Genomic DNA, 24629 nt, shown 5'->3' with positions numbered 1-24629 from the left:
AGTTCCGAAAAAAGACAAGCCATCTAAGCTCGAGTGTTCAAAGATCTTGATTTTACACCATGGCAATTGTGTACTTTTAGAAGCTAAAAAATGTTTTGCTTTTCGTCCGAGTTCATTTGTATTTGGGAGTGTCAGTCAGCTCATATCACCTAAAAAAAGTTATGAAAATTAAAACAAGCATCGACAGTCTAAAGGGTTCAAACCAATCCATGGTTTTTGCAATCAGAAACATACAAGTATAATACTCCAAAACCAGTTTTATTTCTGTACACTCCTTAATGCCCTCCGAGTAGAGGGAGTAGATGGTTTAATCTTCCTCCTCTTCATCTGCACCGCCACCGCCGCCTTGTCCCTTCTTGGCATTCTTTCGCTTGACACGACCAGGGCGACCACCTCCGTACGGTGAGCGCAGAGAGAAGTCAATGTGCTTCTGGGAGTCCAGGCGCACGATGAATGATGGGATGTTCACTACCTGTTTACGGACACTGCAGGGAGACAGAAGGTTCGCATCAGAAATAAGCATTCAGGGTGCACCTGCTCAAGAACCCACTGGTGTCCCAATAGAATTAAACTTTAAGGAAAGCAGGGAATCCCAACAAAAATCTCCATGCGCTCATGACATGTACAAGTGACTGGCCCTTACAACCATTCTATAGTTAACTGCTCTTCGCAACAACCACTACTTTACAGGTCATCTTGCTAAAGACACCCAGCATATAAATAATCAGCTCCGTGAAATATGTGCAGTTCTACTGTACCAAACCCCTTTCAAGTCCACATGGGAAAGTGGACATCAATTGCTAACATGTTGGGTACTTCAATTCCCGTAGTAGCAAGCACTTCAGTATCTTCCTGCTGCCATGCTTAAAGTGATATCATGAGATGTGTGGTGCCCAAGTAGCAGCCAGGTAATAGTAGCTCGAGCTCAGGGGTTCTTTTTGAATGGCTATGGTTTGAGGTAGCACAACATGTGGCATTACACCACTCAATTCCCAGTGCATGCATGGACTCATCTTCTCTACTTTTTAGTTTCTCCTCCATCACTCGCTTCTTGCTTTACATTTGTAAACTGAGGCTTTGCGCCTTGCTCTTCCACCCGCCCAGCAATTCTCACTTCACTAAACAAATCTAGTCACATTGACAGTCCATATCAACACTCCGTGCCCCTCAACCCCCCCCCCCCCCGAAATTTCGTTGTGGCTAATTAGCGTTTTCCTTCCAACCGCACTAGATTTCCTTCTGGGACTATTAGCGGACATTTTGCCCTGGCCAACCAAGATTTTATCTATTCTAATTTATCAAAGCTAAGCAAATAAACTGCCTCGGTTTATCTGTGATCCCTGCCACCTCAAAATCTACACAACATTTCATAACCATCTGTGTCCAGGTTTCTCCAGTGCCTTGATTCTAAGGTGACTCACTCACCACGTGAAGATGCAATAAATTAACGCAATTTACAATACACTAGAGTTATAAATGCCCATTGTCCAAACGCTGTCACGTTAAAAAAACCTTACATATCATGGACAGTTGCATTTAGTCTCAACGTCTGCTGCCCCTCACAGTTTAGGTGGCATCTTGTTACCTGTACTGAATGTCAGGAGTCCCCGCCAAGGCGTTGTGATCCGAAGAGGAGCGCAGATTACTCTTCACAAGGTGTACGGCCAGTGCCGAAGTGACCTTGCAGAATCTAAGCGCCACATATCCTAGCGCATTCAGCGAGTTTATCTGCTAGAAGCTCCAATCAGCATCACCGGAAGAACAATGCATCACTGCTGTATAACAGACCAGCTCCAGAACATGACGTGATCTCACTTCCATGTGCTATGTAAAATGCACAAGGCAAAGCTTTAGGTATGAACAAGAGGGAACACCACAAACTGGGCAAATGTTGTTTAATCAACACACCAGTTGACTACGCAGGACAAGATTGAGAAAAATCCCTACCCTAAAATAAAGCCCCAGGAAGAAAAAAAACTATCAGGTTTGTTGACTCCCCTTCACTGCAGGCCAGCTGCGGGGAGAATTCTTTAAAAATACAGACTACATAGGGGGCTTAGCTGCATATAAAAGCTATACAAAATTCACAATAACGTTCAAACGTGTGAATGCCCGACCTAAGGGTATTCTGCAGTCTTCGTGTAACCGATGGAACAAAGCAGATAGACTGCCACAAAACTTAGCATGACAGTTTGACAATTAAAGCCATCCAATAGCTTACAAAGCGTTTAATTACTTAGAAGAAAAGCAAACAATGGAATACATTCACGCGAAAACAGATGTGCGCGTGGAAAATGGTAGTGTCTGCATCATTAATACATACCGGATGTGACGTTGGCGAATGAGTACACGTGCATGGTGAATTGACTTTGCAAGGCCAAGCTTGAAGACTTGCGTCTGTAGGCGTCGTTCCAAGAAGTCCTCAATTTTCAGACCCAGGATGTAATCCAACTTCATCTTGCCTTCATCCAGTACACCAATACGCACCAGCCTTCTCAGCAGGGCGTTACCTGTGGGTGCAAGAAACTTATGAGAGGACTCCAAGCCTGCTCAAATTCTAAATAGTGTATGAAGTGAAATAGTGAGCATTGCTCTAAGACAAGAGCTGGTAACGACAATATCTGGCTTTTATATACCAACACACGAAAAACTGGCACACAATTGCTCTTAACGTTGCAATCAAAGGATTAAAAACGCGTTTTTGTAAATCTCATTAAAAAAATCATAAAACACAACCAATAAGTATTGATATTCAAAAAAGACTATATGCTGACAGCATCAAAATGCAAAACATTTTAACATTAAAAATTAGTACTGTTCTAATTAGGTTGTGCTAAAAAATAGCTGCATTCTGCCAATAGGGAGTACGTTTTAAGACGGCACCTACAGCAATACAAACTGGCAGCTCAGATAGCATTCGAAGATGGAAAAAGGCCGGTCTGTATTAGAAACAGTTCTGAGAATGTAAAACCAGTATCCACGTAAAAACAGTGCATCATTTATACAAAACAGAAAAGTGCTACAACGTTTGGGGGGCGGAGTATTACCATCAAATAAATGGGCATGGCTGCATAAGGGCTGGACCAAATTGGCAAGCCGAAATGGGTTCTGATTAAACCAATTTGGAATTATCAGAGCAGTTTCTCATGGATTCATCAAAAGTGAACGATAAGGCTCAGGTCCGTCACATGTTTTAATGACCGAGTTATCGCTGTGTAAATTTTCCCAGGACCTCTGGTTTCTGCAGCGCGCATAACAAACGCCCTGATCTTTGCGGCCCCCCAAACCCCCGTCCTTATGGGCGAAGTATCCAACTGGTAGGCCCAGCGAGTCCTCGATCCGCTTTATAATGGACAAGCCATGGGATCTTGTGGTCCATCACAACTTGAAAGAAACCCTTCCTCCCAGCCAAAGACTTCCAAAATGCAGTACAAGCCCTCGTCATCCCCCGCATAGACTATGGAATTGTGACCCTCAGTGGTCTCCCTCTAGCAACAACTGCACCCCTAAGAGCCTCCTTGAACGCTGCCGTGAGACTCATTACTGGCTCAAGAAAACACATATCCCCTGACTTGAAATCCCTGAAATGACTGCCCTTTGAAGCCAGAATACAACTGAAAAATTGCTGTTATGACACTCGGCCGCACACCACAAGGCACCTAACTACCTCACTCAAAAGTTGACTATATCAGGAGGTTCGAGATCCAATAGAAGTACAAAAAATCTACTCTTGAAACCTCGCAGATTCCGGAAGGAAAAAACATACAAACGCTCCTTCTCAGGAATGGCACCGAGGATCTGGAACGCACTCCCTCCCGAAACCAGGCTTATCTCATCCACGGCCTTCTTTAAGAAAGAGGTGAAAGCCATCCTCATGGCTAAGTTCACCTGAACTTTGTTTGCTGATCAGAGACTTCGCACCGCTTTGGTATCATTGGCTACATGATTGTCCAATGTCAAATAATGTCATATTATTCCTGATTTAGATCCTTTTATTCTTGTTTGCCATAATTCTATGATGGTTAGTCGATCCTATTATGCTACTCACTACCTATTAGACTATTCACGTTAGCCTGCTGAATCTCGATGTCCCTTCCCCTTGCTCCCTGTAACTTTTAGATACTGTCATAAGCCATCCCTTTAGCCTAAGTTCTCCTGATTTCTATCGTAGTTGTAGGAAAGACTCAGTATCGTCTTATATTATCGCTTAACTGATTGTTTATCGATATCAGCACATGACTGCTATCCGAGCATGCTACTGAATTTTATACTGCACCCAATATTATGTTGCGTCACCCATCTGCTATCCTCACCCCTTGTTTCTGTGAAGCGCTCTGATATCTGTAAAGATCTTGTTCGCGCTATATAAAACTCTGAATAAATAAATAAAATCCGAGATCACATAGCACTTGAAAGCAGTATACCAACTGCTCTATATCACCATTCACAGAAGCAAATGGGCCAATCTAATTGCATCTTCCATGTATGCTAGTTTGTTCGAAAACTGAGAAATTAAGGGTTGCTAGGGCCAATCTCAGCAGCCACGCACAGAAGCAGTTATCCTTTTGCTGCAGTCTTAATCTCGATATCACCGTATATACCAGGCCTCGAAAAATCATAAAATGTTACCGGACCTGCAGGTTTAGTGACTTGAATAATCTACTCGACCTAACTGTTGTACTTTAATTGTAGTAATGTTTCTCAGTTCATGCATCAAAACTCCAGTTAATTACTTAATTCTGGCTACACACCATAAAAAGTACATAAAGATATGACGCACACTGAGTGAATTGCCATAACAATCATGCAATACAAGATAAAACCTTCAAAAAGAAAAAATTCAAATGGTATTTATTTGAAAAGTTATTTAGCGCTGGCCAGAGCCTAAGATATCAGGGCACTTTACATGAGGATCAGCAAGTTACAGATTACATATGCAAGCACCCCCCCCCAGAATAGACCACAAAAGGCATACCAGTTTTAGATAAACTGGTCTAAGTTGTGTGATCTCTTATCCGGTCAATGCACTACTTGTATCCATGAAGGCTAAATAAAGTGGTGCTTTCTTTGCTGTAAGATTTCACAATAGTAAGGTTGAGATTTAAGCCCAAAAGCCTTCCCATAAACCATATCGGACTGGGCAAAAGACATTGTTGTCCCAGACCTCAATTCGGTAGGACACCTCACCATCATCTTGACTGTAGAGACCAACAGTATATTTTTTGTATATTTATAAAGCGCAAACAATCGCTCCGAAGGGAGCATCCTGGGCTAACTACAAAGTGTGCAAAAGATCGGAAACAGAAAAGGACCTAAATGAAGGACATTACACAGTCAGAGAGGGAATAAATCCATGTTTTGAGTTGTTTTCTAAATTGATTTTCATGGGTTATAAATCTGAGGTGGCCAGGAATAGAATTCCACGCTTTCCCAGATAGAAAAGACAAACACTTGCCTCCTTTGGTCTGGAGTTTGAATTTTAGTGGCTTGATCAGGTTCTGACTTTAAGATCTTAAGGACCATACAGGATTGTAGTGAGGAAATAGTTTGATAAGATAATTCGGGCCAATGCCATTGAATGCACGGAATGCTATTAAGATTTTAAACAGTATTCTTTTAGGGAGTGGTAACCAGTGAAGGGTTTTAAGAGCTGCCGAGGCAGATGATCTCCTGGGTAGCTTAACAAGTCTGGCCGCTGCGTGTTGCACGCCTTGGAGTTTTCCGAGTGTGTTTTTCTTTAACTCCTGCCATCAGACCGTTGCAATAGTCAAGACGTGCAAGAATTAAGGCCACTGCCACTGCCTTTCTTGAGTCTGTAGGAAGACAGTCAAAGAAATTTTTCAGTGACTTAATGATATTATGGCTTGGTAGTTTGGTCTGCCCTGTTCCCATGATGCACTGGGCCAGGGTCAGACTAATTTGCATGTAGCCGGGTTCTGAGCTGGGATGGTGCAGTGAGCTAAAAAACGGTGATGGATCAAGCCCTGATCTTTTGACTGGGTACGAGTGTTCTGTTTAATTCAGATGCTCTGTCCATCACCACCCCCACTTTTTGAATCATTAATGATATTAAAGCAGCTTCCTGCAACATTCCTGACATGTTGGTCAAAATATAATTCGGCGTCGAATAGAGCGCCGAGATTTCTCGCTGATGTAACTGCTTGTGGTGGCGCAGGGATGTTCTCGGGCCACCATTTGATGGGACAGAATTGGGAATTACTACCCATGGGTAGAATTTCCGTCTTGCTGGTGTTACATTTAAGGTGGTTTTGCTCAATCAAGCCGAAGACATCTTTTAAACACTTCTTAAAATTCGACTCAGCATTAGCAGAATTGTTCTCCAAGGGAACAATCAACTGAGTGTCATCGGCATATGATGTTACTGATATGCCGTAAGACTCAATTAAAGAGATGAGGGACCATATATATATATATATATATATAGAACAATAAAGGGCTCAATATTGAACCCTGGGGGACTCCTGACTGTACCTTCTCTTTAGAAAGAAAAGTACCCAGGGAGCTGGTCTGGGACCGGTCTGTCAGTGATACAAGTCAGTAGTAACCAGGAGCCTGTCGGTTACTCTTAAAGAGCAGGACTTTCACTTTTCCGTGAAACTGGAATTGTAACAGCATTTAAAATACTGGTAATACGAGGGGCCAATAGCAGATTGTTAGTCTTGTACAAGTCCCTGGGGAGCACATCCAGCCCACATCCAGTCTGGGCTGGCCATGATAGCACGAGTGTCTTTTGCATCATCAAAGGAGATTTCCAGAGGATCAATCAAGCATTTATAAAGCACACCACTCACCTGTGAGGGTCTCAAGGCGCTGGGTAGGGTGGGTGGGGTTTGGGGGTTATGTTATGTGTTTTTATTAGGCGCACAGATGCTCCAGCCAAGGAGCGTCCTGGCGCCAGACAAGGCAGCTGCACAACACAACGAAACAATAATCAAACAAATTTAAACTAAGGGAATAAAAAAGTTTTCACCGCACGGCGAAAGGAGAGCAGATCCCCAAGGGCACGAATCGCCGGGGGAAGGGAGTTCCAGAGCACCGCCGCCCGAACTTGAAAGGAACGCCCACCCGCTCTGCTCAAAACGCGGGACAACAGCCAGTTCTAAATCAGCAGATCTTAAAGCTCGGGCTGGAATGTAATGGGCCAAAAGTGTAGACAGAATCAAGGCTGGGGACCCCTTCAGAATCTTATAGGCGACACAGAGGACCTTAAACTGGATCCGCTGGGCCACCGGGAGCCAGTGCAATGAACGCAGGGTACTGGAAGTGGGGCACGATCTAGGTAATCCTACCACCGCCCTTGCTGCGGCATTCTGGATCCGTTGCAGACGTTCGATCTCTGCCTGGTTCAGGCCTACCAAAAGGGAGCTTGCGTAATCCAGCCTAGAGATGACAGTAGCTTGGATCATGAGCTGCCTAGTGGAGGCATCAAAGAACTTGAGCACTGGACGGAGCCCGCGCAGGATACCAAAGCAGCAGGCCGCCGTACGCTTGGTATGGCAGGCGAACGTAAGGGAAGGGTCCAGCCAGACCCCGAGGTTTTTAAGATCGGCAACTGGGATGGGAGTAGGACCCAGATCCCCTGGCCACCATCTCTCTCCCCAAAGTTCCGGTTGTTTGCCAAAAATCCTGACCTCGGTCTTGCTAGCGTTCAACTGGAGACAGTTGGACGTCATCCAGCCGGCGACCGCCCGCAGTCCTTGTTGGAATCTGGGGGCATCGACATCAGCAACCCCGCTGATCGTAACCGCTAGCTGGGTGTCATCGGCGTATGACACCATTGTCATACCCCATTGCCTGACAACCTCAGCTAGCGGCCTTACGTAAAGATTGAACAACGTAGGACTCAGCGAGGAGCCTTGGGGAACCCCCAGGTCCAAAGGTTGGTATTTGGACTGGTACGGCGGGACGGTCACACTAAAGGCCCGATTGGCTAAAAAGGACCGGAACCACTGGAGAGCGATGCCGGTGACACCAACTTCCTCTAAGCGACGCAGAAGGATCGGGTGCGATACGGTATCAATGGCGGCACTCAGATCTAATAGCACAAGCGCCGCCGTTTGACCCGCGTCAAGCACGGAGCGAAGATGCTCCACCATATACAGCAGAGCCGTCTCCGTGCTGTGACCGGCCCTGAATCCATTCTGCGTTACATCGAGGACGTCAGCATGAAGTAGATGTTCCAAGAGGACCGCGTTGACATGCGACTCTGGGCAATAGCTTGCTTAATCTCCACATCGGCCCCTCGCGGCGGGATGCCTGGCTTTCACCTTGTGGATACCCTGCCGGGGTTTCTCACAGGGGAATACCAGGACGGGTTCCCTAAGCAAGCGTGGAGATGCCCCAGGGTAAGTCCTGCGCTAATTAAGTTTCATACATACATACATACCTTGGCGGGCCATGGTAAGAGTGAGATTGGCCGATAACTCTCGGGCTTGCTACCATCCAAATTAGGTTTCTTAAGGATAGGACGAACCATAGCTTGTTTCCACTTTAGTGGGACTACGCCGGAAGTGAGCGACGTATTGATCAAAGAACACAGCGGTGAGGTGTCATATGCCGCTAAGTCTTTGAACACAGCTGAGCAAAGCGGATCAGCAGGGGACCCAGACTTCACTTGGTGAGCCAATTTATCGAGGCTTTCAGGTGTTAAAGTGGGAAAAGAATGCAACCCCTCTGATGTTAATGGCTTAAGAGGTGGATTAGCCGAGGGAGTCGCCAACGGAAATGCCCGATAAATGGCGTTGACCTTTTCCAAAAAGAAATCAGCTAGTTGCAGGGGTGCTGCTACTGTTTGAAAAGCCAGGTTTTGAGGTGCTTCCTGAAGCTGAGATGGTCACGGGTCAGTCGTAGGTGAGTGGGCAGGGAGTTCCAGGTCTTTGCTGCCAGGTAGGAGAATGATCTTCCCCCGGAGGTGGTTTTGCATATTCGTGGCACGAGGGTGAGGCTGGTGGAGCAGAGCTGGCGGGTGTGGGTGTAGAACGAGTCGGCTGTTGAGGTAGTCGGGGCCTATGTTGTGGAGCGCTTTGTGTGCGTGGGTTAGCATTCTGAACATGATCCTTTTGTTGACGGGGAGCCAGTGGAGGTTTCTCAGGTGGGTGGTTATGTGGTTGTGGCGAGGGATGTAGAGGATGAGTAGTGCGGCGGCTTTTGGTATGCGCTGGAGCCTTGTCTGATGTTTGGCGGTGGTTCCTGCATATAGGGCGTTCCCATAGTCCAGTCAGCTGATGACTAGGGCATGGGTGACTGTTCTTCTGGTTTCTGTGGGGATCCACTGGAAGATCTTTAGAAGCATTCTCAGTGTGTTGAAGCATGAGGCTGAGACGGCGTTGACTTGTTTTGTCATCGTGAGGAGGAGTCCAGGATAAAGCTCAGGTTGCGTGCGTGGTCCGTGGGTGCGGTTCCCAGGATACTGTGAGGGCTCCTCAGCAGGCTCAGACATGGGGCCAAGTGCGGATTAGCAGATCTGTATAAATGAGACCCATTTTTAGGTCTCGTGACCTATCAATGCGCATGCGCATTGAGAGAAGCGAGACTACAGGGCTTTAAACAAAGCTTAACTAACTGTGGCGATTTGGTGCTGTGCCCGTGCGCTTTTAGGTCAATGCGCAAGCGCATTGACCTAAAATGCGTGCACAGCATCAAATCGCCAGCCATCTGTTCCCCAGCTTGGATCTCCTGGCTGCTCCTCCCCTAATTATCCGCACATCAAAGGCTGCTCCCGCCCCCTGCTTCACACTTCAAACGAATGCTACCGAGAGCATTGGCCGGCCGCTTTTAATTTCATTTCGCAAGCAGTTCCCCCTCCTCCCTCTCCTGACTTTCTCCTGCCTGCCACACCAATCCAAACTGAGGCGCTGCTGCTCCAGTCCCTGTATTACTCCCACTCATCTAGGATTAGGAATAAAAGACTGTCGGTTAAAAACAGTTTCAAGATAAAAATGGTTTCCCATTACTTTTGCAGAGTGTTCTGCATTTCCTTAACCGCCTCCAACTCTACGACTTTCACATGCACATACCACTTTGCTGATACTGAACGAGACATGCGCTTTATAAGCAGGAAATAGAATTCTACAGGAAACAATACTACCGAAGACCATTCGAGGGTGTGAGCTCAATGCCACCTGAAGAGTACGTACAATTATTATACTTAAAGTTCAATCAACTACCCTTGATGCACCCCTCACCCTCAACCCCTCACTCACCCTCAACCCCTCACTCACCCTCAACCCCTCACTCACCCTCAACCCCTCACTCACCCTCAACCCCTCACTCACCCTCAACCCCTCACTCACCCTCAACCCCTCACTCACCCTCAACCCCACACTCACCCTCAACCCCTCACTCACCCTCAACCCCACACTCACCCTCAACCCCTCACTCACCCTCAACCCCTCACTCACCCTCAACCCCTCACTCACCCTCAACCCCTCACTCACCCTCAACCCCTCACTCACCCTCAACCCCTCTCACCCTCAACCCCTCTCACCCTCAACCCCTCACTCACCCTCAACCCCTCACTCACCCCTCACCCTCAACCCCTCACTCACCCCTCACCCTCAACCCCACTCACCCCTCACCCTCAACCCCTCACTCACCCCTCACCCTCAACCCCTCACTCACCCCTCACCCTCAACCCCTCACTCACCCCTCACCCTCAACCCCTCACTCACCCCTCACCCCCACTCACCCCTCACTCACCCCTCACCCTCAACCCCTCACCCTCAACCCCTCACCCTCAACCCCTCACCCTCAACCCCTCACCCTCAACCCCTCACCCTCAACCCCTCACCCTCAACCCCTCACCCTCAACCCCTCACCCTCAACCCCTCACCCCCTCACCCTCAACCCCTCACCCTCAACCCCTCACCCTCAACCCCTCACCCTCAACCTCAACCCCTCACCCTGGAGAAGTGTGGCTCACTGGTTAGAGGAGGCAGACCCTGATGCAGAGGTCAGACCCGGGACCAGGGTTCAATTCCCGACGCGGCAGGGTCTTGAGCCCAAATGTCCATGGACTCGATAATTCTCACCTCGGTGCCTACTCGAATCATGGGTTCACACTCTGCAGCTCTGGGCAATAGCTTGCTTAATCTCCACTACGGCCCCCCCGCGGCGGGATGCCTGGTCTTCACCTTGGGGATGCCCAGTAGGGGTAATCTCGCAGGGAAAGCCAGGACGGGTTCCCAAAGCAAGCGCTAAGAGACCTGTCGGTGATTTGGCGCTATATAAATCGAAATTAACATAACATAACACCCTCAACCCCTCACCCTCACTCACCCTCAACCCCTCACCCTCACAACACATATTGTGTTACAATAGGTGTCACATTTGCGAAAGATAAAACTATAGGCATTGTAAATAACAAAGCTATTAATTTCGCTATTTTCAAAACAAGCACACAAATAAACAAGCATTGGAAATGCAATAGGTCTCGCACCATTAGAGTTAGTGCTTTTAGAATTGTTTATGGGTTTTTTTTGTAAATGTTTAGCATTTTTGTTTCCTGTAGCCAATGCTAAAGAATTACAAATAAAAAAAGCCATAAACATTTCTTAAAGCTCTAACTGAAATGGTCTGAGACCTATTGCACTGTGTGAGGGTGAGGGGTTGAGGATGGGTGAGGGTGAGAGAGGGTGAGTGAGGGTGAGGGGTTGAGGGTGAGGGTGAGTGAGGGTGAGTGAGGGGTTGAGGTGTGAGTGAGAGTGAGGGTGAGTGAGAGTGAGAGTGAGGGTGAGGGTGAGGGGTTGAGGTTGAGGGTGAGGTGTTGAGGGTGAGTGAGGGTGAGTGAGGGTGAGGGTGAGTTAGGGTGAGGGGTTGAGGGTGAGTGAGAGTAGTTGAGGCTGAGTGAGGGTGAGTGAGAGTGAGGGTGAGTGAGGGGTTGAGGGTGAAGGTTTGAGGGTGAGGGTGAGCACACAAGCTTAGGAGTATGTCTTAGCACAACTTGCCCTCACCAATCACCTTTCACTTCTCAGGGCCTATGGACTTTCAAGGCTACAGATAGCATCTGCCATGTGCCTTAGAGGAACATTTATGTTTTAAAAATGTATTTGACAAATAATTATCGATCCATAGTTCAGCGCCGGCGAGATTATGCATTTTTGATATTTTTTGTTGCTGCACAGGCACTCGTGAGCATCATCTTTACCAGACTATACTATGGGTGGGCCGAGAGTTAGGCAGTCCAGGATCTGGGTGTTGCCATTTTAGAATGGCCCCTTACTTGCCAACTGATGGAGAATTGTTGGGTGGTCTCACTACTACTCGCTGATCTTGTAATTCATGCTCTAATACAAATGAACACTAAATAGCTTTTTATTCACCATCTCAGCAAGAGGCCAACAATTGAATAAGCAGAGTGTGAACCCTTCAGTGAACAGCACCAGTGTAAGTTGTGGATGACTTGAGGATTGTCGCTCATATTTTAACAGATTCGTAACTATTTCACATACATCTTTTTAGTACGAAAGATTCGCTGTTTTTTATTTTCTCATCTCTGATGCATTTTACTTGTTTCTTTTCATTCCTGCATAAACCATAGAGCCAACTCGGCACAAACGTGTTATAATGTGGTCAGAGGGAGGGGCACTAGATGACGAGATGTGGACTACCGCCACATTATGCAAGCTTGCCAGAGCCTCTGTGCCTTGTGGTAAACTACAGCTGTTCTTGAAGTGCTCAGAGCTGCTTCTTCATTCAACGTAAGCCATCGCTTCACTCCAATGAGAGCATCTGAGCATCCTGAAATTGACGTCCTTTGCATAATAAAAGTGTTTACATACCTCAAGCTTCTTTCTCTAGGATTCTTTCTGTAGGATTTCCTTCTGTTTCCTGCTCAATGGTTTCTTCAATGAAATGTTCTTAATTGCTTGTTTCTTTGCTGATTTTTTGGAGAGCAGAACTAGAGCACAGCTTGTAGCTACTCCTTTCAGTCTTTCGTCATATTTCAGTTACTGGTGCGTGTACTGCATCATTGAGGCACACGGCCCTGGTGCTGGGTGTGCAGGGTCGATTTTTACATTGACACAAACATGGGAAATAAGTGGTGCAAATTGAAATTATACTGTTTTCGTGCATGCTATTTAAAAAACAAAAATACGCTATTCCCTCAAAGTTATTACCAGCAAAATAACGAGAGTGTAGTTTGCACAAAGCTCTAAAATAGCACTGGAAACAAAGACAACAAGTGAAAGCAAGTTGCGGTAAAGCGGGTTTGGGCTTTCATTTAATGTTATTCCCGAAATGTGCTCCAGGCAACACGTTAATCTCTTTGTACGTCGTGTTTGTGCTGCATATTTGGAGGCTTGACAATAACATGCTAGTTGGGGCTGAGCAACACCAAAATGGTTAAAGGGACTGTAAGAAGGGACGGTGCAAGGAAAACAAACTGCGAGGGGCGGAAGGAAGGAGACAATGTAAAAAAAATTCAAATGAAAAGAAGCGAGACGGGTCAATTACATGTTCCCTCCAAGCGCAATGCCGCTGCCAGCAGCGGCAGAGCAAGAAAGTCAGCACAAACAAACGGTGCGAAGAGGTGGCTCAACATATAACGATGCCGACTTTGGAGAAGGAGAACAGGGTTCGAGCCTCAGCGTGGGCGGCATCATTAATTATAAATTAAATAAACTGAGATCTCCTGCATATTAAATATAAATAAATAAACAGCGTGCGTGGGGTGAGGGCAGGAAGCTGCCAGATATGGAAATACCAGCATCAAAGAAAACAAGACGGAGGGAAGAGAGGGGAGAGGGGAGGGGGGAGGAGAAATGCGACACGGCGGGAAGGGGCAGGCAGGATGACTCAGGGGAGGGGGCGGAGCAGGGCAGAGCGGCATGTGGGTGTGAAGAAGCCGGGCCTTTGAAGTGAAGCTAAGCTTCACTTCAAAGGTGTCGGAGGAATGCGGGCGGCTGTGCACGCGCTTTTAAGCTCAATGCACATGCGCATTGAGCTTAAAAGTCACGGGCACTGCAAGGAATCGCCACGATTCCTTGCAAGTTAGATAAAGAGTAGATGAGCCCCTATAGTCTCGCTTGCTCGATGCGCATGCGCATCGACAGGCGAGACCTAAAAATGTGTCCTTTAAAATACCAATAGCTCAAACTTTCCTAATGCGAGACCTATTGCATTGCTGTGCTTCTCTCCCCTGCTGCACTCTCCTGCTCTCTAGAGATGTGGCCTAACGACCAGAGCTGCCATCTAAGTCACGTAAATACAAAACATGTTGCATTCCAAATGCTATAGGTGTCACATTCGCGAAAGTTATAACTATTGGCATTGTAAATGACAAAGCCATCAATTTAGCAATTTTAAAAACCAACAAATAAATAAAATATGTCATTTACAAGACAAATAACTCCAACTTTTCTAATGCGAGACCTATTGCATTTCCAATGCTTGTTCTGTATTGATATTAGACAGTAGGTCCTTGAATAAATGTAGGAAAGCCTGCTTACCATTAACGGTCTCCCAGAACCCCTCTACCAACACCCTCCTGTATTAGTCTGCGTGCAGAAAAAAGGTGTTCCTAGCTTCCTTTTATTAATGGCCCTTTAATAATTAGTCTTGCTACCATGATCCTCTGATCTCTCGGCCTATCATTCAGAAGTTCTCAAAAACTACGGTTAGTGACTAACTTCATTGAACCAACCCAGTTTCCATGACCCTCTCGAGCCTGAAAGTTTACAAAGATGGTCATAGCAGATACTTATGAAAGCCTCTAAAATTTAAGAGGCCAATTGTTTACAATTAACAAATGAGCCGGTGTGGGGATATCAATTGCTTTCCACTTTACCCATAAGCCCTTATCCTTCTAGGATTGGCCATTACCCCAGGAGTAACGGGCAAACTAGTGCAGAGAAAATCCAATATGGTTAATACTGCAATCTTCTCAGACCCAAAGCCTGCTGTATGGGCATGGCCAAAGGTTAGTAAAAAGCAGGGAACAGGACTGCTTTCTGAATAAAATGGATTGAGGAAGTCTAATTGAACATTAAACTGCATGACGACTGGCCATACTCCAACTATCACGGTCCCTTGCATACAAGTGCAAGCAATTCCTGGAATGGGGATCAAAAACAGTTATGGGTGTATATTCTAGGCATGGCCAGTGTCCTCAAGCCAGACGTAAAAAACTCAGTTAGCCTTTGAGTGCGTCAATATGCAGACTTGGCACAGGAAAACAAGCTTCCTTGTCCGATTGACTGCTTCATTATCGGACCTCATGGATGTAGCAGATATCCAGTGTAGCTCTATATTTCCAAATTAATATGCTTTCCCTTAACTCCCCCACCGCTTGGGAAAGTGAACCCCTTTGTGTACTGCATTTTATTTATTTATTTCAAAGTTTTATATAGCGCGAACAAGATCTTTGCAGATATCAGAGCGCTATACAAGGACATGGGGTGATAGCATAATAGTAGGTAATAGTTGAGGTAGTTAGGTACGATATGCATAGTTACATAGGTAGGTCAAAATAAGAGGTAGGTCATAGTTGAGGTAGTGTAGGTACACGGTGCATAGTCAAACAGGTACGCCAATAATATGAAAGTACATAAAGAGGGAGCATATACTTGTTTAAGCGTGCTTAAACTACTTTTGTAAATAGCATAGAGGTAGGCATAGTTGAGGTAGGAGAGTACAGGGTGCATAGTCACACAGGAGAATCAGTAGTATAACAGTAGGTAATATTTGAGGTGGTGTAGGTAAAGGGTGCAGAGTCAGATAGGCACGTCAACAATATAAAATAAGATATGCAGAGAGGGAACGTATACAGTCAAGTCAAGTGCATATGTGGTATAGACCAACAAATCTGTACAGTTACTCTTGCTCTACCCCACACCCACTCACAACGTGGAAATACATATTTGTCAGGCAGATTTTACACAGATAGGCGCATGCAAAGATAATCAAACAGGCTTGTACAATTGTAGCGAGGCAAGAAAATATGAAACATGAGCATTTTCCAAGCACTATACCTTCAAAAAGACGCTTGGCATCCTTTTCGTCCAGTGTCAGCAACTCTCTGGCTGCTTTGCGGATTTTGGCAAGTGTGAATTTCACCCTCCACACTTCACGCTTATTACGAAGACCATATTCACCTATAATTAAAAAAAGACATTAAAATGCTACCTATGAAAGCAAAATAAACTGCCAGGTAACAAAATGCAGTGCATGTATAGCACAACAGCTCATCTGGCAATTGCTGTTTCGCTGGGATTCATAAAAGGCAAAGAAGCCCATCATTAAAGCCTCCCATGAAATATCTATCAACTCACCAATAAGTTTCAACTCCTGGTCCAAGCGAGATTTCTCGAATGGACGGCGGGGAGTCACATAGGTCTTCCGACACACCCAGCTTCTGGCAACGGGCATCTTGGCTTAAACGCCTATTTTGAAAAAGGCAGTTAATTTAGCAACAGAATAAAAATATGAGCCACCTATTCACCACACAATACTTGTCTAGATTAGGATCTCTTCGTTAAGGACTGCTCATTAGCAGTCACTTTGCCTTTATTAGGTTGAACCACCACATATTTACTGCATTTAGCTTAACCAGCTTAAACGTGCACATCTCATTGTTACAACCCTCTGCAAAAGCTAGCTAAACGCCTGGAAATTATTAATTCAGCATTTGGGAAGCAGCATCTACGTTTCATCAGAGATCGAAGGAGGGGAGAAGATACTGGGCACAGTGCCCAATGTTAATTGTTCACTTCACCATATAACTTCAGATATACAATGGGGTCCAAACCAACAAATGACACTACTACCTTTAATATTTTTAATCTGTGAACATTAGAAAACCAGTGTGTGATAGGAGCATAGTAAGCATATTGCAATTACTGCACTGACTTAGGGCAAATGAAACAAATGGCTGAGGGAGCCATAAAAAAAAAATCTGCTTTTTACAGCTTCGCTACGGATAGCTGCGACTGTTACCTGCAGGAAGCATTGTATCAGACGTACACCTTTTTATTTACTTAAGGCTTTATCATTGGCTATCTTGTTAATAGTCTTTCCTTAATACGAATTTTTGGCCCAATCTTAAGAGTGTATTTGTAAGGATTATTTTGCATTAGATTAGTGGAATCTGTCCAAACCTGACGTGATGAGACTATGTTCACCACACTATATGTACTCATTATAACGCTCCTTATACACTGCTCGCAGCAGTAGCAACGCGGGGTCTGCAGTACACGGATCTTAAGTACTGGAGAATACAATAGCTCGGCCGTTTAGAGCCGCGACCGCTTGGCCAAAGTTTTGTAAACCTGTAACTAGAATCCTAACATGCACGAAAAAACATTAACACAAAGCTTAAAAAATGTTGAATATAAAGTATTTACTCAAAATGCAATTTGCACAGTAACCACATTTACATTGATAAAAACCTAGGTAGTATTTACTAAACACTACTCTTTCCATAGCAACGTAATATAGATCGAAACAATTGTTCTTATAGAAATCTACAAATCCTAGAAACACTTGCAAAAATATTAATGTTCCAAATTAAATGGACAAACAAGTACTGCATGTCACGTTATACTTGGGTTTAATCTAGCACTGGAATGGAACCCAACTGCCCAGTAAAATGATAGCAGGTTACGAACAGTGCAGAAATGTATGTATTTGACAACCGCAGAATGACAACTTATAACAGCATCAACACAGCAAGACTAGAAAGAATAAATGCCGCACCCGAAATATAAACGTTGTTTCCTACGTTCACTTTTTATAATATGGGTATTGACATACAACTGACAGAATTTACATTGAAAATATAGTAACAGTTTAACAGATACCGCCTTTCGGGTGGCGATTAATCGACTTCATGTTCAAGTACTGCAAAATTAACAATTACGTAAACTCATCCGGTGTGGCAACACTAATGGGCATGCCACGTGTAACAGTTAAATAACCATCGCACATATATAAGGATACGTACGCACCCACGTTTCCGCGAACATTACAATTAAAAAAGTTTAACAATTTTAAATACCACATAATACACTTTAAAAAGCGCGAATTTGGATTAAAAAATATATAAGAACGGACTATCCTCAGCCTTGCTTGGCCAGTCGCTCAATTGCAGGGTGTCTTTCTGCCACTAGGAACCCACATAAAAAAACGATTAAAGACTTACGGGCTGCTAAACGCAGTTAGGAGCTCCGTAAACGGGTAGCTATCCATCGCATCTGAAAAATACGACTTCGCCAAACCGGAATTTATTGGGTGCGATATATACCGCTCAAGGACGACTTTTAGGACGCACGTGAGGGTGTTGGTAATACCAAAATCGTATATGCAAGTAAAAATAAGGTACTTTAATTCCAAAATGCCTTTATAGGTAAGGTTTCTTTCTATGCCGATATTCATGAACACCTAAAACTGCGACACATGCAGTAACCGGATTTACTGCACGTACCAGCTAACAGGCCAGATAACAACGAGGCGGCTTAAGAGCTGTGGTGCGGCCAAACACGCGTGCTTACAGACATTAAGGCGCGAGAGAATGTAACTGCTGGAAATTCACTTCACAGAGGGAACCAAGAATACATCTGAAACTTTGACCAAATAAACCTGGACGGCACGGACTACGCTCAGCCTTCCAAACCCATCTTACCTCGCGAGCCACAGCGAGGAAAAAGACTATCATGCGTCAGAGGGGGCTTTATATAGCCTCTTGTGCGTGTCTCTGAATGTTCCGCGTTGCAGCCAATTAAAGTCCGAGAAGCAAAAAACCATGACCAATAGAACAACATTTCTTGCACCGGGACTGTGAAGGATCGCTTCCGGGGTCACAAATGCGCCGATATTCTCAAATTCTATCTCAGAATAAATTGGTTTAGGCAGCCCAGGTTGTTTCTCGTGGATATCAACAAATAGCCTCAGTTAAACGATTAGCAGTGTAAATATTAAACACAGAGCCTTCCGATCTCACGAAAGGCACTTTTGCTCGAAGTAGATATAAAAGAAGGACTTATTCGTACCCACGCTGATGTTTAGTTGACCTAAAGTAGCGGCCATATTGGGCAAGTAACCTTTCTTTTTCATCAAAGACAAACCGCAGATATAGGTTAGAAGGATCTCGTTATGTCTGTACACTGTCATGATCCTTTTTCCTTGGTATTTGCTTAAATTGCACCGACCGTATCCCAGCTAGCCCTAGTGGAAACACATTGAATCATCAGTGAAGTAAACCAATGTGTGTGTGTTTTCAAAGTCCAACACGTTATTATCACTACCTTTTATTCTAGGTCAGGACCGGAGGCTAGGATTATGCATCAATTTTATTAACTTTAATTAGAGTAGCATTCCTTTCACAAGGCATTCCTTTAATACCCTTGAAAACTACACTTACAACGAAACCTTGGAAATAAAAAGAAACTAAGTGTCCAAATGTCCACTAATCACGAACTATTGTGACTTAACAGTTGCATTCCTTTTCCTTAGCTACACCTTCCCCACTGCTCAGCCAGGATGAGTGCTGGAGTGTTTAATGCATCTAAAAGGTTTGCGTGGTTCAGGTGAGATTATAGGATTTCATTTATAGCATAGGAAAGAGTAATGGTATGGCAGATTTTTTAGGTCTCGCGACCTATCAGTGCGCGCAAGCGCATTGAGCGGACCGAGAATTCAAGTGCTCAAAATCCTCGTCAAACCAAGGGCTTCTTGGTGCGGTTTTCTTTAAGTTCACGTGAATCACGTGACCAAACAAGCATGCGCATCAGCCTCCCTCCCTCCTAATTTCATTTTTTAACAGCCGCACAGCACATCAAAGGGCTTCGCCCAGCGTGCGCTCTGCGGCTTCTCCTCCCCTAATTAATCATGGCTGGCCGGCCGTACTTTCAGTTTCCCGGCCGCTCTTCCTGTTCACACACCCGTTCTCTCTCATTTCACGTCTTCGCTATTGTCATGCATTTACCTTTTTTACCCTACTTTCCCTCATCACTCCTCACATGTATCTTTTTTTCTGTCGTTTTGTCTCCCTGTCTCTCACTGTCTGTTCATCATCCCCTCTACTCCAGTTCCTCTCTACCTTTCTTTTCACATCTCCAAGTATCAGCTCTTCTCTCCTGTCTTTGCTTCTCTCTCCGGTCTTTGCTACACCCGTTCTCTCTCATTTCACGTCTTCGCTATTGTCACGCATTTACCTTTTTACTCTACTTTCCCTCATCACTCCTCACATGTATCTTTTTTTCTGTCGTTTTGTCTCCCTGTCTCTCACTGTCTGTTCATCATCCCCTCTACTCCAGTTCCTCTCTACCTTTCTTTTCACATCTCCAAGTATCAGCTCTTCTCTCCTGTCTTTGCTCTTGTATTTTCAAGTGTATGATCTCGGTGCAACAGCTCGATGTTTAGGAAACCTTGCGCATTTTATAGCTCGTCATTCTTTTTGCACCTCAGATTGTAGCCAGGCTCGTTTCCTTTCCGCTGATCTTGTTGGACCTCATTGAGGATTGCCATTCAGTTGTTTAACTTTAACTTTGAAACTGAGCGCGGCGCCGCTTCACGGACACCGCGCTCGGTTTATTTATATATTTCTTAACTTTAGCACTGAGTGCAGCGCCCGCTTCAAGGACACCACGCTCAGTGTTGAAGTTAAGAAATATATAAAGAAACCGAGCGTGATGTCCGTGAAGCGGCACGGCGCTCAGTTTTAAACTTAAGCATTTGCAATGCAATCGGACTGATTACATTGCAAATGCATGTTTTACCAGTCGCAATAGTAAGCCACAGAAACGCAGCGAGCCCGTGCCTTGTATTCTATTAGTCAGTGGTTAATTTGTAACTGACACATGCAGACATGGAATGATGAATTCCTTAGTGTACTCTGGCAATTTTTTATGCAATCGTCTTCAGACTGGTGCAAATATTTTCAATGTCTTTCTTTCTCTCACATGTGCACTGACCCTTTATTCGGATTCAACACGTACACGCTTGTGTTGTCACTATAAACACATATGTGCAGACAGGGTGCCTCTCACATGCGTGCGCATTCACTCATTCTGATCTCTACATAACCAAAACAGAGGTATAATGCTTACAGACTATGTTATGTTATGTTAATAACTTTTATTGGGCGCACAGCTGCCCCAGCAAAGGGGCGTCCTGGCGGCTGATCAAGTGCCACAACACAACAAATCGATGCTGAAAAGACAGGGAATCAGTTAGCAGTGACGAACAGATGGGTTTTTATGGCGCGTCTAAAGAGAGTTAAGCTGTTAAGGGCACGAATATGGACAGGAAGAGAGTTCCACAGTCCTGCCGCCAGAACTCGAAAGGAACGACCTCCCATCCTAGTCAGTCTGAACCTGGTCTTAATCGCCAGATGAAGAAATTCCGACCTAAGAGCCCGCGCAGGGACATAGGGGGAAACAAGACCCGCAAGGGCTGGGGGAGAGGAGAGTTTCAAGATCTTAAATGTAAGACAGAGAGCCTTAAATTTAATTCTCTGTCTGACCGGCAGCCAGTGGAGAGAGGTCAAGACTGCAGAGACAGAGCAACGTCTCGGAAGGCCAACAATGGCCCGCGCCGCCGCATTCTGCACCCTTTGCAGCCTAGTAGCCTCCGCCTGATTCACTCCAAGCAGCAGTGCACTCCCATAGTCCAGCCGAGAAAGAATAGAGGTTTGGACCACCAGTTGCCGAGTGGGGGGGTCGAAGAATTTGAGGACTGGTCTCAGTCCTCGCAGAATACCATAACAGGTAGCTGCAATCTTCTTTGCACGTGTAAACAGAAACAAACACACGGTTACACTTACGCGCTCTTAGCCCACTACAACATACATATACAACCACCACAATACTGATGCCAGTGGTGCACGCATGTGTGTAGAAACACATTTTTCACTCTTCACGCAAACAAGTTCATATACAAGATAAGCACATGTATAGACAACCCACCTAACCCCTACATGCAGCCAGAAGAATTGCGCACATAAGAACAACACAGATGAAAGGAGGAAGGCTTGCTGGCAGCTATGACGAAAGTAGGCACACAATAGTAGTGTGTACTATGCAATCAGGACACATGTGCCCCCCATAGGTAATTAAAACAAATACCAGAAATCAGTGTACACGCGTGCAGCCACACACTATGCACATTTCCTTTATGCGCCATCATGAACTCAGTCAGGCAGTATTCACTCGTATGTAGACACAACCTTTGTACACGCAGTGTTCAGTCGCACCCATGTAACGAATAGGCTTTTTAACAGTCGCAATAATAAGCCACAGAAACACAGCTAGTCCGTGCCTTGTAATCCTTAAATCAAAGTTTACACGACGGCTCAAAGCCGTGAAATAAAACAAGCCGAGGGAGGTGAGGGAGAGGAGTGAGCAACAAGAACAGACCGGGGTGGGGTAAGCTACTTGAGTGACTGGGAGGAGGGTGGGACACCACACCACTGCAGATAACATAACACTATAGAAGCCAGCGTTGTGTGTCATTTACCAACAACGCTGAGCTACAGAAACGTGTACAGTACTTTAGGAAAACAAGCAACGGGGATTGACCGTTCAGTTCACAGTAGGCTGTCAGTCGGAAATCGTCCGCTGCTGCAGGGAAACCATGTCCTGGCTCCTGTGTTCGACCATCACTCAAACTCACCATTCGGAGTCAAACCCAGAACTTTCCCTTTCCCTACAATCGCACATCAAAGTAGGAGGGCATGTGCGCGCAGCGACAAACTGTCACCACCAGTCTCACATCTAACTGCCAGATCCTGACTACCTCCCCTTAAGACACTCCCCTAGCAGAGTACAGATCGGCCTACTCCAACCCGCACGAGATCAGTCAAACGTCACAGAATGACTGTGTATTTACCACATAACTGCACACACACACACCCAACCAACGGGGATTGACGGTTCAGTTCACAGTAGGCTGTCAGTCGGAAATCGTCCGCTGCTGCAGGGAAACCATGTTCTGGCTCCTGTGTTCGACCATCACTCAAACTCACCATTCGGAGTCAAACCCAGAACTTTCCCTTTCCCTACAATCGCACATCAAAGTAGGAGGGCATGTGCGCGCAGCGACAAACTGTCACCACCAGTCTCACATCTAACTGCCAGATCCTGACTACCTCCCCTTAAGACACTCCCCTAGCAGAGTACAGATCGGCCTACTCCAACCCGCACGAGATCAGGCAAACGTCACAGAATGACTGTGTATTTACCAACATAACTGCACACACACACACCCACACACCCACAACACCACAACCACACAACGACACACACAACCACACAAATAAAGCCTTTCCTCCTAAGGTGTGATGTGACGTTACATACGCTGCTCAAACAAATTGATCACCCTTACCAATATCCAAAAACATTACCTTTCTTGGCTATGGCCAATAGTGCTTCTTCTCTCACAGTTTTCCACTACTCTAGAAAGAGCCGTTTGTTTTTTACATTTTTTTCTCTGCTGCCGGTGCTTTTGGAAGATCCACAGGATGGGTATCTCTCTTCAGTTTTATCTGTCAGGTGCAAATCACAGGTTTGTACCCCACCTCAATCCAGGTCAAGCAAATGGGAGGGCAGTGGTGAAACTCAGGGGCTGATGGTACCAGCTGTCCCACCCTGACATTTTTGGGTGTGGCCTGGACAATCTCACTACGCTCATGTTTTCCAACATATTCCTAATAAAAATACATGCATCTATATATACATAAAAGGGTTTTCGATCAGCCCTCTTCATCCACTGGTCTGCTCAAGTGTCACGCACATTTTGCTTCCCTCATTACCACATATAGCATAAAGCAATCAGTCACCCAACTTCAGTCACTTGCTTTCTTGCACGACGTGTGACAGCATTTTGCTTGTGCACTAGTGCACGACTGCCAAAAAGTAGTCCACATCAGTGCCACGGCTGCTTTCATGTCTGTTTTAGGCCTGGATTTCTCCACACCCTGTCAGGAACTAGGGCAGTCCTAACTGTGGCTCACACTTCTTCAGGCATCTCGAGTTAATTCTGGTGTTGAAACCATGCCAGATAACAAATATGCTGTATGGGAAAAGCACAATGTGACCGGAGGGCAACACAGTGAAATAAGTCATATCTGGTTGCTCTGTTGACTAAAATATCCATTCTAGAAATCAGCATTTGACATCATGGTCACAGTAAGTAACAGTAGATGTGCTATTTTCAAAACCAACACGTAAATTAAAAAAGTGTCATTTACAATACCAATCGCTCAAACTTTCCTAATGCGAAAAGTTAAAAGTATGGGCATTGTAAATCACAAAACAAAAAAATGAAATGTCATTTAGAAAACCAATAGCTCAAACTTTCCTACTGCGAGACCTATTGGCAACGCCAGTGCTTGTTGTATCTAGAATGCCAGTTGACATTCAAAAGTGTGACAAAAGTGAATGGAATGGAGTATTAAATTGCATTATTTCATGACCAAAGTGTACCATTAAGGAACGAGGTGAGATGTAAGAATGAATATAGGAAACATTTTGTTTTATGAGAACCTATGCTCTTGATAGAGCTAGACTCGAAGGAAAACTCTAAACTTACTCCCAAATTAAAATAGTTTTGTGAAGTTTGGAAATAATTGCATGCAGGAAAGGATCTAATTAGGAGAGGTAACAGAATAGTTC

At 45.2% G+C, this 24629-nt stretch overlaps 1 protein-coding gene and 1 non-coding gene across 2 annotated transcripts; both read right to left on the bottom strand.

Annotated features, from left to right (window-relative positions):
- Window positions 1-242: 242 nt before the first annotated feature.
- Window positions 243-16435, bottom strand: RPS9 (ribosomal protein S9). Its single transcript, XM_078655058.1, has 4 exons — window positions 16293-16435; window positions 15993-16115; window positions 2324-2510; window positions 243-485 (listed from the first exon to the last, which is right to left on the bottom strand). The coding sequence occupies exons 1-4, from the start codon at window positions 16387-16389 to the stop codon at window positions 308-310; spliced, it is 585 nt and encodes a 194-aa protein (XP_078511184.1). The 5' UTR covers window positions 16390-16435; the 3' UTR covers window positions 243-307.
- Window positions 16436-17514: 1079 nt separating this feature from the next.
- Window positions 17515-17634, bottom strand: LOC144771261 (small nucleolar RNA SNORA54). The gene has a single exon (XR_013599214.1). It is a non-coding gene; the product is annotated as a small nucleolar RNA SNORA54 (small nucleolar RNA).
- Between the last annotated feature and the right edge of the window lie 6995 nt (window positions 17635-24629).

Source organism: Lissotriton helveticus, chromosome 7, assembly GCF_964261635.1.
Source record: "Lissotriton helveticus chromosome 7, aLisHel1.1, whole genome shotgun sequence".
NCBI lineage: Eukaryota > Metazoa > Chordata > Amphibia > Caudata > Salamandridae > Lissotriton > Lissotriton helveticus.
The sequence above is the reverse complement of the archived record's forward strand: the minus strand, read 5'-3'. Positions and strand labels throughout refer to the sequence as shown.

Excerpts from the sequence above, each read along its gene's own strand:
- RPS9 (XM_078655058.1), bottom strand. The coding sequence starts at position 16,389 with ATGCCCGTTGCCAGAAGCTGGGTGTGTCGGAAGACCTATGTGACTCCC. Across the intron at positions 2,511-15,992 it reads TGCCAAGCGTCTTTTTGAAG|GTAACGCCCTGCTGAGAAGG; the intron begins GTATAGTGCTTG and ends TTGCACCCACAG. Across the intron at positions 486-2,323 it reads ATTCGCCAACGTCACATCCG|TGTCCGTAAACAGGTAGTGA; the intron begins GTATGTATTAAT and ends GTCTCCCTGCAG.